General features: G+C 37.2%; 1 protein-coding gene across 4 annotated transcripts in view; it reads right to left on the minus strand.

The window, feature by feature from the left end:
• The window catches only part of LOC127420681 (receptor-type tyrosine-protein phosphatase U-like), a 426,908-nt gene that overhangs the window by 11,182 nt on the left and 399,751 nt on the right, over window positions 1-15,975 (minus strand). For 2 of the 4 annotated variants that reach the window (XM_051663144.1, XM_051663143.1), the window contains 4 exons: window positions 14,025-14,174; window positions 7,579-7,893; window positions 4,030-4,155; window positions 3,158-3,211 (listed from right to left, as the gene is read on the minus strand). In XM_051663144.1, the coding sequence (XP_051519104.1) occupies window positions 3,158-3,211; window positions 4,030-4,155; window positions 7,579-7,893; window positions 14,025-14,174 (645 nt within the window). The remainder of the gene's footprint in view (window positions 1-3,157; window positions 3,212-4,029; window positions 4,156-7,578; window positions 7,894-14,024; window positions 14,175-15,975) is intronic. The other 2 variants (XM_051663146.1, XM_051663145.1) reach the window with 1 other exon arrangement.

Below are 15,975 nucleotides of genomic sequence, written 5' to 3' on the forward strand. Positions count from 1 at the left end.
ATTTCCGCAGATATCCAAGTTTCTGTAAGGCAGATAATGCAGCAGTCCCTCGTCTCTCGTTGGAAAGAGATCCGCGCTTTCAGCTTGCAGAGCTTGTTGTCCAGAGACTGAACATTTGCCAGTAGAATACTGGGTAGTGGGGGTCGATTTGTGCGACGTCTTACTCTGATGAGAACACCGGCTCTGTTTCCCCTTTTGCTTCTGCGTTTTCGTGGCCGGGCAGCCCAGACAAAGGGCTCCGCTGGTGTGTTTGAAAACAGCGGGTCGGCATTGAGGAATCTGAAGTCCGGTTTACGGTGTGTAATTGCAGAACCAATGTCCAAAAGTGTTTGTCTGTCCTGGACAATAAGGCAGACAACATCCAAGACAAAAAAACATAAGAATTGTAAACAAAACAAAATAAAACTACAATGTTGTTTCGGAGCTTGCAACGCAGCAGCCATACTCGGTGCCATCTTGAGTCCCTTTACATCTGGCATAAACCAAACACAGAATTCCACAAAAAGAACATCATACCTACGGTCAAGCATGGTGGTGGTAGTGTGATGGTGTGGGGATGCTTTGCTGCTTCAGGGTCAGGCCAACTTGCAATTATTGAGGGAAACATGAATTTCTGTTTTCTACCAGAAAACCCTAAAGGAGAGCGTCCGGTCATCAGTCCGTGAGTTGATGCTCAAATGCAAATAATGCAGCAAGACAATGATCCAAAGCATAGGATTAAGTCCACCTCTGAATGGCTCAAAAGAAGCAAAATTTAAGTTTTGGAGTGGCCTAGTCAAAGTTCTGACTTGAACCCGATTGAGATACTGAGGCTGGACTTTCAACGGGCAGTTCATTCTCGAATGATCTCCAAATATCGGAAGCATTTGGTTGCAGTTGTTGCTGCTAAAGGTGGCACAACCAGCTATTAAGTTTAAGGGGGCAGTTAGTTTTTCACATGGGTGATTAGGTGTTGGATAACATTTTTGCTACAACAAAAAAATATATATATTTGAAAACTGTATTTTGTGTTCCCCCGGGTTGCCTTTGTTTTATGTTATATTTCGTTTGAAGATCTAAAACACTTTAGTATGAAAAATACACAGAAATATAAGAAATCAGGAAAGGATCAGAATACTTTTTCATAGCACTATATATATATATATATATATATATATATATATATATATATATATATATATATATATATATATATATACAGTGCCTTGCAAATGTATTCAGACCCCTGACCAATTCTCTCATATTACTGAATTACAAGTGGTACACTGAAATTTCATTCTGATTGATATTTTAGTTTAAAACACTGAAACTCAAAATCAGTTATTTTAAGGTGACATTGTTTTTTGTTGGAAAATATTTTTATGAAAAATAAAAAACTGAAATATCTTGCTTGCATTAGTATTCAACCCCACACATTCATATTTTGTCAAGCCACCTTTTGCTGCAATAACTGCTTTAAGTCTTTTGGAGTACCAGCTTTGCACACAGTGTAAAAGTGATTTTGGCCTATTTTTCTTGGCAGATTTGCTCCAGGTTGTTCAGGTTGGTTGGGTGACGCTTGTTGGGTGACTGCAATTTTCAAATAGTGCCACAGATTCTCAATAGGATTGAGATCAGGACTTTGACTGGGACACTGTAGGACATTTAGCATTTTGTTCTTGAGCCACTTCAATGTTGTTTTTGCCTTGTGCTTGAGATTATTGTCATGCTGAAAGGTGAATTTCCTTCCAAGCTTCCATTTTTTAGCAGACTAAAGCAGGTTCTCTTGCAGTATTTCCCATCCATTCTTCCTTCACTTCTAACAAGATGCCCAATCCCTGCTGATGAGAAGCATCCCCACAGCATGATGCTGGCACCACCATACTTCACTGTAGGGATGGTGTGTCTTGAGGCATAGGAACTGTTAGGTTTGCGCCACACATAGCGCTTTGAGTTTTGGCCAAAAAGCTCTATCTTGGTCTCATCTGACCACAATACCTTCTCCTACATCGCAGCTGGGTCACTCACATGCTTTCTGGCAAACTCCAGACATGCTTTCAGATGGTACTTTTTGAGTAACAGCTTCTTTCTTGCCACACTCCCATACAGGCCAGTGTTATGCAGTGCTCTTGATATGGTTAAATGGTGCACCATTACTCCACTCCCAGCCACTGAACTCTGTAGCTCCTTCAAAGTGATTGTTGGCTTCTCTGTGGCTTCTCTCACAAGTCTCCTTTTTGTTAGAGCGCTGAGTTTTGAGGGACAGCATTTTCTTGGCAGTGCCTGGGTGGTGTGGTGCAGCTTCCACTTCCTGATTTTTGATCCAACTGTGCTCACTGGGATATCCAAACATTTGGATATTATTTTGTACCCTTTCCCTAATCTATGCATTTTTATTACTTTATATCTAACTTCTGTAAAATGCTCTTTGGTCTTCATTTTCCTTCAGATTCACAGCCTGACCAATGATCCTTCAACAATGGGTTTTTTATCAAGAAAATGTGATTGCAGCTTTAATGATTCACAGGTGGATGCCAATGGTAAAGTAACTGTGTCCTCTTAAGGGCAATTTCTTTCATCGGTGTAACCTGGCAGCTTCCACAGCACAGGATACATATGCAAGCAAGATATTTCTTTTATATATATATATATATATATATATATATATATATATATTTCCCAAAATAAAACCAATGTCACCTAACAATAATTGATTTTGAGTTCCAGTGTTTTAAAATAAAATAGTAAAAACAGATCATTGCACCATTTGTAATTCAGTAATATGAGATAATTAGTCAGGAGTCTGATTACTTTTGCAAGGCACTGTATATGACTGATGAGTAGATTGTTAAAATATAAGTTTTACATACATTGTTGTGTTGACTGCTTTGTCAAGCTCAACCATGCAACCCTGATAACAAAGTTGTAAAAAAAAAATATATATGTACCTAATATTTTACCCGTATTATATGGGTAAAAACTACAATAACTACAAACTAGCCTCTACTGAGTAATTCATAGCTTAATCTAGGATAAATTTAGGACAGATGGGCAACCTGTTCCCCATTCTGGTATACTTTTAAATTTGTATGTTTTTTGAGGGGCTGTGTTTATTCGTAAAATAGGGATGGCGCTGTTTAGGAACCCCATATATCAGCAGCACTCTCGAGTCTTGTACCTTTTTGGGAAAGTGAGATTCATCGCTCCTGCATGGGTGGCTCTCTCTAGGGTCCTGTGAAGAAGCAGTAAGGGACATTTCTGACAAACAGCTTAGAGAGTTTACTCTGATTGCAGAGCCTCAGAGAGACAGAGGGGGCGTGATTCTGACAGGGGCTAGCGGACTGGAATGTGGCTAAAGGTTGACAGGTGGGCTGACAGAAGTGCTAAAGGGGGCTATTAGAGATTGGTGAAATGTTTCAGACATGATTTCAAGGAGACAGGATGTCAACAATGAAGTCATCTGGGAGGACTAAGGTCACCTAGAGGTGTGAGAAAGTTTTAATTCAGACAAGTCAGTATCACAGACCACACTGAGAGGGACTGATGCACAAACACACACAACAGACATTGGTGTGAATTCACTAAACAGTTGCGCCACTTTTGTGCTTGCTGTTTTAGCGCAAAAACCTGCATCTTGTTCACCAATTACCTAAAATCTAGTTCTCGTGACTCTCATGTCATGCCACACACACATCCAGTTAGAACTAAACTAATTTAGAACTAATTTCTTTAATTTAGTACCTGCCAGTGCCATTTCGTGAAATAGATACTTTTCAGCCCAACTTAAAAACTCTTCTTTAATTTTTACCTGTATGGAATTAATTTTCTACAAGTCTTTGAAAAGATAATTTAGCTATTAGCCTCTTGGTTAATTAACCTTAAACTCTCTAAAAAAAGATGGGAGTTAGAAGTCAGGTCACTGAACTGATCAATTTAATGAGCTACTGTAATAGACGTTAGCGCTAACACTGGGTGAGAATAGCTCATATTCGTAAGGCAATGGGAGATCCATATACTGTATATCTAGATGACTCTGTGCCTTAGACTTACCCGTGTTATATTGTTCACCCTGAATAGACGGGTGATGACATTCTCATCTGTAGACCTTGAAAGCAGCTCAACTGTCATTGGTCCATACTGCTGCATACCGGTTTCAGGCCAGTACTGTAAACAAGGCTGAAAGAAAGAACACACTTCTATTAATCCATTTAAATTTAACTATAAATTATTCTAAGTTCAGTCATAAAACTCGTCACGGTGCAAGCTGATAGGACTTTTAGACAATCAGCTTGCATGTTTCCTCTTCATCTAACATTTTGATTGCCTCAGTTGTTTACAGGTTGGACGGTTTCATTGCAGCGCACTACAAGAGTTTTCTTTCTGAGACCCTCCTCCTCCCCGGCATCACCTGTCTAGATCAGCATCAAGGGTATTATATACATTTCTAATTGTACAGCAAGACAAAAAGTGCACTATAAAAGTAGTATATACAGTATGACTCCTGTGCTATATTCCAATTCTTTTTTAAGCCATTTGATAGAAATTGTGTAAGGAACAGACCGAAATTTAACCCATTATTTACTCCCCGCAGCGCTCAAATCTCATTCGTGCTTCTGCATATTCAACCATAATGTGTCGCGAGTGGTTACAAGATACGTGACAACCAATGAAGTGGCATAATATGTCTTCATGCGACATATTTGAATTGAACGCGGACATGAATGAGATTTAAGAGATGCAAAGATAGAGACGATTTTCAGTAAAAATAGCTTAAATTTCAGTCTTTTCCTCACATTAAGCTATTGTATGGCTTCAGGGGATTTGAAATACAGTCATATGGACTACTGCTATTGAAGTTGTCAGCCCTTGGCAAAATTAAATGGGTTTGCAATGACATGGCAGTGAGCAAATCATGACAGAATTGTCATTTTTGGTGGACTATCCCTTTAAGAGAACAGAAATGATGATGGATTTGAGGAAAAGCCCTCTGGTCTAAACAACACTGCAAATTCAATTCTAGCCCACCAAGTTAAATAATCCTTGCTCATTTCTCCATATCGGCCACATTTTCTAGTCCTATCTCCTATTATCCCAGCAGATTAACATTTGCCCAATCTGTAAATTAATTTTCACTCATGCCAGTTTTCAGACAGAACTCATCCAGCATGGCTTTGTTTGAAATGGGCGTAAAACCTTGCATTTCCATGGGGAGATATTTCTAGAAAGTTAGATTAACTGAGTGTGATAATGGCTTGAAAAACATTCCCACGCATCAGACGGAAGACAGTATACAGAAATTACTAGAAAATAGTCTTGCACAGTTCACCTCACAAATCCAAACACATTCATACAGAGGTTTTATCAGGTGAATCTTAAACAAGTCAGAGTCTAATTCTGTATTCAGTTGATAATGTGCATGAGAGATGTTTCATCATGGAGAACAGGCCACATCACTGCTTGTGTAAGTGAAAATCAGCAGTGGGTTGGTGTCTTGGTGAGTTTGTCCTTTCCATTGCCAATTTAGACAAGACAAACACATTATCAATGCGGGGAGTCGAGAATGAAAGGCACATTTTAGGTCTACCGCTCACCCAGGGTGAGAATTACAGGTTTTGACCTACCAAATTAAAGCTTAAACAAACCTAAAGGACATCAAAACAAAAAAATACATAAAACATAAAAGGCTACATTCACACTGCAGTGGTGTGTGGCCAAAATCAGACATTTTCTAGATCGTACATTCAATTTAATGCAACAATTTATGTTCGAATAGTATCAATAAATAATAGTAATTAATTCTCCATTGTTGGGGAAGCTGCTTTGAAACTGTAGCTTCCCAAGCAACAAGCTAATCATTACATATACAGTAATTTAAAGTATAAAATATAGTGAAAAACAGCAGCAATTTTGTAAATATTTTATAAAGATGACTTCTGGCGCAGTCGCTTAAAGGCTCAAGTGAATCAGTGAATCATTTACATGAACTGTCCGAACCAACCATATCACAAAAATGAATTGCAGTTCCCAGTGCTAAATGAATGGCTGATTTTAACTGGTTCATTTACATGGTCTGAAAGAACCGATTTACTGAAATTATTTGGTTTTCCCAGCGGTACGTGAGAGAGAGAGAGAGAGAGAGAGAGAGAGAGAGAGAGAGAGAGAGAGGGTACGGTTTAGGTGAGTATGTTTGATTACTCCATTGGCCTCACTGCTACATTCACAGTACACTGTGACAAATGTAGCGTTTTGTGACAATACAGTGGTACTTCTTGGAAAATGTAGTTTGTTACTGGAAAAATTACACTAATGTGAAAATAGCTGAACTACTGACACGCTACTGAAAAAGTAGTTAATATAGCAGTTTTGCTACTTATAGTCCTCAACACTGAAGTTATCGTATTCAATTTAATGCAAGAATTTACACAAGAATAGTTTCTACTCTTAATAAACTGTCACAATTAATTCTCATACACAATTCAGTGTGACAATTTACCATAAGAATAGTTTCAATAAAATGTTGCAAATAAAATTCAGCACATTTAAATCAATGCGACAGTAGACATAGTTTCAATAAATTAAATGCAATAATGTATGTAGGAATAGATTCAATACATCGTTGCAATACATTTTCCATAAATAAGAATTGTTTCCATAAATAGATTTTATATTATAGATAATAGATTCGAGAATTCGATTCGAATCGACAACTGGCTAAAGAACGGTTTTAATAAATTGCCACAAAAAAATCTAGCATTCCATTTGATGTGACAATTTACGAAAAGAAAAAGAAAAGAAAAAGAAAAAAAATGTTGCATTCAATTCAAGAATGGTTTAAGGAATAATGTATACAGAAATTTGCAACCCAGTCTTGTAGAAACACGTTACTATAACTACATAAAAAAAAAAAAAAAAAAAAAAATATATATATATATATATATTTACGTGCCTCCTATTACTCGTGTGGCAGTGTCCCTGTGAAATAAACACTAGAGGTGCTACAACAATGACTTTTATTCTCTTTCACACAAATCACACAAAAAATGGCAGATTTTGTTACTTCATAAACACTTTCTTTTTGCTCTGTTCCTCACACAATGCTGTCTTATGATATCTAAACACTTTTATTATAGTACATGACTTTTTAAAATTATATTAACGTTTGCATTACATAACCAACTACATTTACAAGCCTGTTTTTATACAATCAAATTGCGCAGTAGTCCAAATGGTAGAGCGTTGCACATGCGAGACCGAGGTACGAGTCCTGAAGTTGACACGTGAGCTGAAAGTGTCATAGAAGCACCAGAAAATGACATGGTTGCTTCAGCAATTGTGTTTTTCATCTCACATTTGCTGTTATGACAGTACCGGTTAGGTTTAGGTTTAAGGTTTAGGGTAGGGAGGTCGGTTTTGTTCATTTAAAACTTGATAGAGCATTAACCTTAAAAATATCATCTGTTTGGGAGAAAATTCAACTTGCTTTCTTATACTGAGATCAGATTATATCATTTCATGAAATAAAAAAAAATAAAAAAATGTGATTCACAACCAGCATTAACTCATATTAATCTTTAATGTTTATTAATCTGGTTTTCTTACCCAGGCTGAATTGGACTGGTTGAGTTGATTAAGCATGACGATGGAGGTGCAACCGTAGTCGAACACGAGTCTCCAGAAGTCTGCGGTGGTGGTGGGCAGAGGGTGAGGGGTCACCACAAATGCAGCCGGCTGCAGAAAGCTGTCCATCAGGGCTGCGTTTATATAGTTGCTGCCGTCTCCCTCTGTGGACACCAGAAACGCGAGGGCACGGTCAGGTGGCAGAACATCCATGCTCCGGTTCTTCTCACGGTTCCGCGGCAGCAGAGAGACACTGCACTCCTCCACGTCCAGGTGAGGGGTGACGGAGTTTAACGTCTGAAGAAAAACATCAGAGAAAGAGAGACAGATACGGGCAGATCAGGGGTGTGTGAATACACTCACAGGATGCGCAATGAGATGATTAAAGGAGACAATGAGAGAAGGCAGAAAATATATAAGCGAGAATAATAACTAACAAAGAGAAAATGAAAGAAGAGCAAAATGCTCACCTGAAGAAAAACATTTTTTCTAGACAACTAGAATCCATTTTAAAACATGCAACAGAAGCAGCTGACACACAGACAGACATACAGACAGGTAGAAAGACAGACAGACAGACAGGTAGATTGACAGACAATCAGGTAGAAAAAGAGGTTGACAGGCAAGAAGATAGACAGTCAAACATACAGACAGATACATCGGTAAATGGACAGACAGGTAGAGAGACGGACATACATCTGGATAGACAGGTAGATAGACACAGACAAAGACAGACAGAGAGGCAGATAGAGATATAGATGGGTAGATAGACAAATTGAGAAACAGACAGATAGACAGACAGCAGATAGACAAGTAGTTAGACAGGTAGGCAGATCGACATACTGTACACACAGGTAGACAGACAGACAGGTAGAAAGACAGGTATACAGACTGACAAGTAGACTTACAGACAGGTAGATAGACAGAGAGACAGAAAAGTAAATAGACAGGCAGGTCGATAGACAGACAGGTAGATAGACACAGACAGGCAGAGAGACAAACAGACACATAGACAGGTATATAGACTGACCGATATAGAGGTAAATAGATATAAAAACAGACAGACAGAAAAATACATTTAAATAGATAGGAAGACAGATAGACAGGTAGGTAGACAGACCGACAGACAGACAGACAGATAGATAGATAGATTACAACAGACAGACAGACAGATGATAGATCAAAGGCAGAGAAAAGCACACACACACATTAAGCTTAATAAGCTTGGCAGCTTAATAGCAGAAAATAAATTTCGTCTGGTCGCATAGAAATAGGTATGTTATGAGTCTTTGGGGAGAATGAAATCATACCAAGAATTATGCGGATTATTAAACTTGATAGGTAAAGTGCTTCAATCCAGATTGGTTCTGACAGCACAAATGGGACATTGCAATTATGATTATTAAGATTACAATTGGCTTTGAAAGCTGTCATCAGATGGACAGAGGCAGGTATACACTCAGGGCTCATCAGGTATGAAGCCGTTAATAGCCTAATGTTAAAAACACACATGCAGAGCAGAGAGGTGAGGGACACCTTATTAAATCTACAGACTGTAAAGCTGGGTGACTTCTGCATAGTTTGAGCTGTGAGTTAGTATGCAGCAACCTGAATGGAACACAATGACATGCTTTTGTGTTGAGGATAAGGAGCATGACGTACAGAGAACGATTTGTTATTCAGAAGGTAGGATCTGACTGACAGCTTAGCAAGCAGCACTCAGTATATCGGTTTTTAAATTATAGTTTTTAGAAGTAGGAAAACACTTGGGAAAAAGGGATGTGCATTATAAATGTTTTTTTTTTTTCTTTTTTCTTTTTTTTTTTTTTACAAACACATTTTTGGTATCTACACAATGCATACAAGGCATACATTATGACACCTAGATGACCATTCAATGCACCATTGCTGTGCATGTACCAAAAGTAAATATATAATAAGTAAATAAATAAATAAAATTTCCATTACTGTAATGCAAATAATTAAATAAAATAATCTTCATCTCATTTCTGTAATATAATAATAATAATAATAATAATAATAATAATTGTATCTTTAAATTGTTAAGTATTTTTACTTAATGGTAGTATTTTAATGGTAGTAATGTGTTGTACTTTAATTTATGCTGATAAAAAAAAAATCGTTGTATAACAGTAGTTTATTTTAAATAAGTTAAACAAAAATAAAAAAATAGGCTTATTTTTTTATGCAAAATATAATTTAGTATTTGTTTCTCTTGCTTTAGGGGTGAAATATGATCCCAACATATCATTTTTTATGAGATTCACCCATAAACATTATTGTGATTTTAAATGGAAATCTTCATAAAATAAATGCAACAGCTACAGTACATTCGATCTATACAGTACATGCATTATCTGTGTAATATCAGCGTTGCGTTACACTTAATTTTTAGTTATGTATTTATATGCAGCAACTAAGGACACATTTTGTCATAGTCTGCTATCTACATTCACTGAACACTTCATTAGGAACACTATACTAATACTGGGTAGGGCCTACCTTTGCCCTCAGAACAGACTCAATTCTTTGTGGCATGGATTCCACAAGATTTTGGAAACATTCCATTGAGATTCTGGACCATGTTGACATGATTGCATCACACAATTTCTGCAGATTTGTCAAGTCAAGTCATATTTATTTGTATAGCACTTTTCACAACATACATCATTTCAAAGCAGCTTTACAGAAAATTATGCTGTTAAAGTTCTCATTATGCGATTATAATGAACAACGAGATTAAAAACCATGCCTTAAAAATTATAGTTATAGTACAGTATAGTCTTGGTATTAACGGGCCCAAAGTGTGCCAAGAAAACATACCCCACAACATTACACCACCGCCACCAGCCTGGATTTTTGACACAAGGCAGGTTGGGTCCATGCATTCATGTGGTTGGTGCCAAATTCTGACACTACCATCTGTGTGCCTCATTAAAAATCCACATTCATCTGACCAGGCTGCATTTTTCCAGTCTTTAATTGTCCAGTTTTGGTGAGCCTGTGCCCACTGCAACCTCAGCTTTCTGTTCTTCAGAATCAGAATCAGAATCAGAATGAGCTTTATTGCCAAGTATGCTTACACATACAAGGAATTTGTCTTTGTGACAGAAGCTTCCAGTGCACAAAAAATACAGCAATTAGAGATAGATAATAATAATAATAAAAAAAAAGTGAATAGAAAATAAAGTATATATAGAAATACACAAGACATATACACAAATCTGTTATATACAGAAGCAAGGGGATGTAATAGCAGAAGAGGTATGGCATGTTATATAAATATAAATAGACTAAGCTGTGTATTGCTCATAATTATTGCTCAATGGGGCAGTTTTAACTGTTCATGAGATGGATAGCCTGAGGGAAAAAACTGTTCTTGTGCCTGATGGTTCTGGTGCTCCATGCTCTGTAGCGCCGACCAGAAGACAACAGTTCAAAAAGGTAGTGGGCTGAGTGATTGGGGTCCAGAGTGATTTTTCCAGCCCTTTTCCTCACTCTGGAGGTGTACAGTTCTTGAAGGGAGGGAAGGGGGCAACCAATAATCCTCTCAGCAGTCCGAACTGTCCTTTTGTAGTCTTCTGATATCCGATTTCGTAGCTGCACCAAACCAGACAGTTACTGAAGTGCAGAGGACAGACTCTATGACTGCTGAGTAGAACTGTATCAGCAGCACCTGTGGCAGGTTGAACTTCCTCAACTGGCGAAGGAAGTACAACCTCTGCTGGGCCTTTTTCCAATGGAGTCAATGTGGGTCTCCCACTTCAGGTCCTGTGAAATGGTAATGCCCAGGAATCTGAAAGACCCCACTGCTTCCACAGTGCTGTTTAGAATGGTGAGGGGGTCAATGTTAGTCCACAATCATCTCCACCATTTTGATCATGTTCAGCTCCAGGTTGTTTTGTCTACACCAGTGAGCAAGCCGTTCAACCTCCCTTCTGTATATTCTTGGCTGACAAAAATGGAACCTGACGTGGTCTTCTGCTGTTGTAGCCCATCCGCCTCAAAGTTTGACATGTTGTGCATTCAGAGATGCTATTCTGCTCACTACAATTGTACAGAGGGGTTTTCTGAGTTCCCATAACCTTTCTTTCAGCTTGAACTATTCTGGGCAGTGTTTTCCAAAAGCATCGTAAGCTAAGTAGATCATAAAACTATTGGCGCCAATGGACTCTACGATCAACTTAAGCTTGCGATGCTTTTGGGAAACGCAGCCCTGGCCATTCTCCGTTGACCTCTCTCATCAACAAGGCATTTCCGTCCGCAGAACTGCCTCTAACTGGATGTCTTTTTGTTTTTGGCACCATTCTGAGTAAACTCTACAGACAGTTGTGTGTGAAAATCCAAGCAGATCAGCAGTTACAGAAATATTCAAACCAGCCCATCTGGCACCAAAAATCATGCCATGGTCGAAATCACAGAGATAAAATGTTTTGCCCATTCTGGTGGTTGATGTGAACATTAACTGAAGCTCCTGACCCGTATCTGCATGATTGTATGCATTGCACTGCTGTCACACAATTGGCTGATTAGATAATCGCATGAATAAGTAGGTGTACAGGTGTTCCTAATAAAGTGCTCAGTGAGTGTATTTCTTCAGTCTGCACTCCTTAATATTCCTAAAGACAGCTCCAATCGCATGCCATAAATGACACAATCACTGCTCAATTTCCTCTTAAATAATATGTACTGTAGCTAACATCACTATGTTTTCATGTTTTATTCTTTGAGATTTGTGCTTCTTTACAGAATTTGGGTAATGGGAGCAAGCAATCAGATGCAGTTAATGTACCTGATCAGGTAACATCCTCAGTGCATTAGTGGAGTCCACAACATTAAACTGTGCTGTAATTATACTGTAATCAGAGGCAGTACTGCTGCATATTAACTTGCTAAAACAGTAATAAGATGTGCATGATTATGGGTTGCCTCAGCTCATTGGTCAAAAAGGGGTCAATCCATTACATTTATGGAAAAATGCGAGTTTGCAGAAATGTGATCAGTGACACTAGACAGGGTGCAGTGTATGAAAGCTACTTTGAATTTGCAGCTTGAGTACTGTATATTCGCAATATAGCTTGCCATAATATATTATGTCCCTTTTTGTTTTTATAAAACAAAATGTTCATTAAAATGTTTTTTTATGTAGCAATAAAGTGCCACCCTTCCACTAGAAGATATATAACCTACTCTATCATTTTGGGTTGCTTTGACCCAGAATAACATTTTGAGTTTTATGCATTAAAATATAAAGGTTTAAGCATTCTTATGATCTAATTTTTAAGTTTCTATCCCAAACTATTGTGGCAATATAATACTTATAATGTTCGCTTTCACAAAACCTTGATGTTGATAAAACTTGCTATAAAGATTCCATTCACACATTCCACAAGAAGATTGCACATCCTCCAGCACAAAGTGGTGCTCCGCATCTGTTGTTGCATTGCTGACAGTGATGGTATTTAAAATGTAAGCAATTAGCTCTTCTCTACTGTTAATTTACTTACAAACTATGGACATCAAAAAACTTTCCTGAGGTAAATGTATACAGTTAAGTGAAGGTTGTTGATATCATTGACGTCTTCCTGTGGTTGAAACACTGATTTGCCGATTACATGAGAGATGACCACTTCAGTCAATGACATTGTGTTTTTCAACATCCCATCTGATGTTCATTCATGTGTTTTTTATGCTGTTATTTTGTAGTAAAGAAAAGCATTAATCGGAGGGGAGACTCTATATGCAGCGCTCCCATCTGAATTGACAGCAGTGCAATTTGACACATTTAACACCACATTTAATAGAAATAATAAAAATAATAATAATAAAAATAAACATTTATATTTTGAATTCCATGATAACACTGACATCAGGTTAAAAGCTGAAACTCTAGATTTTCCAAAAGTGGCCCATTGTGACTTCTGATACATTTTGATGGAGCACGTCACATATGGTCCCTGACATGTAGGGTTGATAGTTGGACTTTATTAGACAGCCTTTGAGTAAGGGCATATTTTTTATTTATTTTTTTATTTTTTTTTTATCAGTTCATCTGAAAAACAAAATCGAATTTAGAAGGTACAGAGTTAATATAATGAGCACTTTTGATGATGAAATAATAATTGGATTTTCCAAAGTTTTCCAGGTTATTGAATTTAAATCCTTGAAAGATCCATTGAAAAAGTTTTGTCTGAGGCATTTAGTCACCGTGCCACTATTTCAGATAAATCCACCCCTAAAGGCACAAAACAAACTAAGTAAAACAAACTGTGAAACTCCATACACAAGTATGGAGTTCCACAAGGCTCTGTATTAGGACCTCTGCTGTTCTCCTTGCACATGCTTCCCTTATGAGACATTTAAATGTGGATCACCTAGATTTCATATAAATGTTACATGAGACTCACCTGAAACTCTTCTCGGAGTTGAGAGGTGTTGGTCTGTGAGTCCACACTTAACATGTCCTTATATGTGATTGCAAACTCACTGATGGGGATAGCGGTCTCTCCACACAGGCAGGCCTCTAGTATGGCATCATGGATGAATATATACTGCTCCTGATAAACCCAGAGGGATACAGAGATAGAGAGAGTCAGATGAGGTCAAACAAAAAAACAAGTGATTGATCAAACAAAAGAGGCCATATCAAGACATCCAAGATGCAGTGTTCAATTATTTGCCTTTATCTGCCTTTAATTTAAAACTATGTGACAAAATGTCAGAGAAATTAATTAAGGGGGTAAATATGAGCTTAATTTAGCAGTGTAGGAAGCAACATTGTTCAAAGTTAATCAAATCTATATTCCCACATAAAGATTTACAACATTGCTGCACTTATCAACAAGTGGCTGTCAGGATACTGAATTTTAGAACAATATAGAAGAAAGAAAATGAGATACCTAAATAGATTTAATATTACTACTATGATATTTTATTGATTATATTTTAATAATCTTGATTACATGATCATTATTATCACTATTAATGAGGGACAAGAAGCTTCATGATTCAAGGTATCATTCATGTTGGGGTGCAACGAGTTACATGCAAATGTTTTTGAAAAATTCCTTCTCTATGTATGACCAATAGTAACAGTAAGGCTTGCATTGGCAAACACAACTAATTGTAGTGATATGAGTGTTCCTAATTAGATCTTTAATCTGACCCTTTCCTTTAGATTCTGGCTTCCTCTTTCACTATCGTATTTTGTCTTGAGGTTCAGAGTTCAGACATCAGCAGTCTTTGTTTTTGTTCTAATTGTCTCTGTTAAGTGAGTATACAGGATTGACCTTCAGCTTGTGTTGTCTATTCATATATTATGAGCATCAGTGTGTAACATTGATGGCAGAGATCTGTGAGTGCATTAAAAAGCAGTCTAGACAGTTTTATGGCCTTGCTTTTGTTGTATTAAATGCTCTTGTGATATTAAGCGAACAGTGATTATATATTAAATTATGCTTTCGTCTTTGTAGTCCAGAGCAGTGTCCCTTTAGGGGTTACTTGAACAGAAATATATTCACAGCTGCTTTGATCCCTCAGTTTATTAACATGCAGTTCACCATTACACTCTCTGCAAACTGACAATATGAGTTACATAAGCTAATGAGTTTGAGGAAAAAGAATAAAAACTAGGGAAATGTTCATTAAAAGTAACATTTAAAAAAAACATATTTTTAATGTTTTTGAATGCCTTTTACCAAGCGGCCTTCAAGGAGCTTTATGTTCTAGCCCATTTATTAGGTGCCCAAGCGCTGGGAACCCAATCGTTTTGGCCACAATTACTAATCCAAATCGTATTCTTTATTTTATTTTATTTTATTTTATTCATTTATTTGTCAGGGACCATGCACAAAAAACAATAATCTCACAAGAGAAGACATGCTTTGCACCAGATTTAGCTACTAGCTAATTTCCATCTGCAGTCCCTGGGCAGTTTACTAAAAAATTACAATTTTGTCATAATTTACCCTCATGTTGCTGAGAATCTGTCTTTATTTAATGGAACACAAAAGGATATGTTATGCCGAATGTTCACAACTTTCATTGCATCTTTTTTTTTTTTTTTTCATACACATGAAAGTGACTGATGATTGAGGCTGTCATTCTCCCTAACAACCACTTCTGTGTTCCACAGATGAAAGTACATTATATGGATGTACAGATGTTTGGAACAACATAAAGGGTGAGTAAATTATGAGAGAATTGTAATTTTTTTGCGATGATCTGTAATTTATTTGCATGAGATCTTTTTTATGAATAAATACATGCCACTGGCTTTGAATTGGCGTGGAAACACAATATCAGTTTTTAATATGAATGTTGTGTATGTGCCATATAACCATTCAACAACAATATGCT

This window comes from Myxocyprinus asiaticus, chromosome 30 (genome assembly GCF_019703515.2).
Source record: "Myxocyprinus asiaticus isolate MX2 ecotype Aquarium Trade chromosome 30, UBuf_Myxa_2, whole genome shotgun sequence".
NCBI lineage: Eukaryota > Metazoa > Chordata > Actinopteri > Cypriniformes > Catostomidae > Myxocyprinus > Myxocyprinus asiaticus.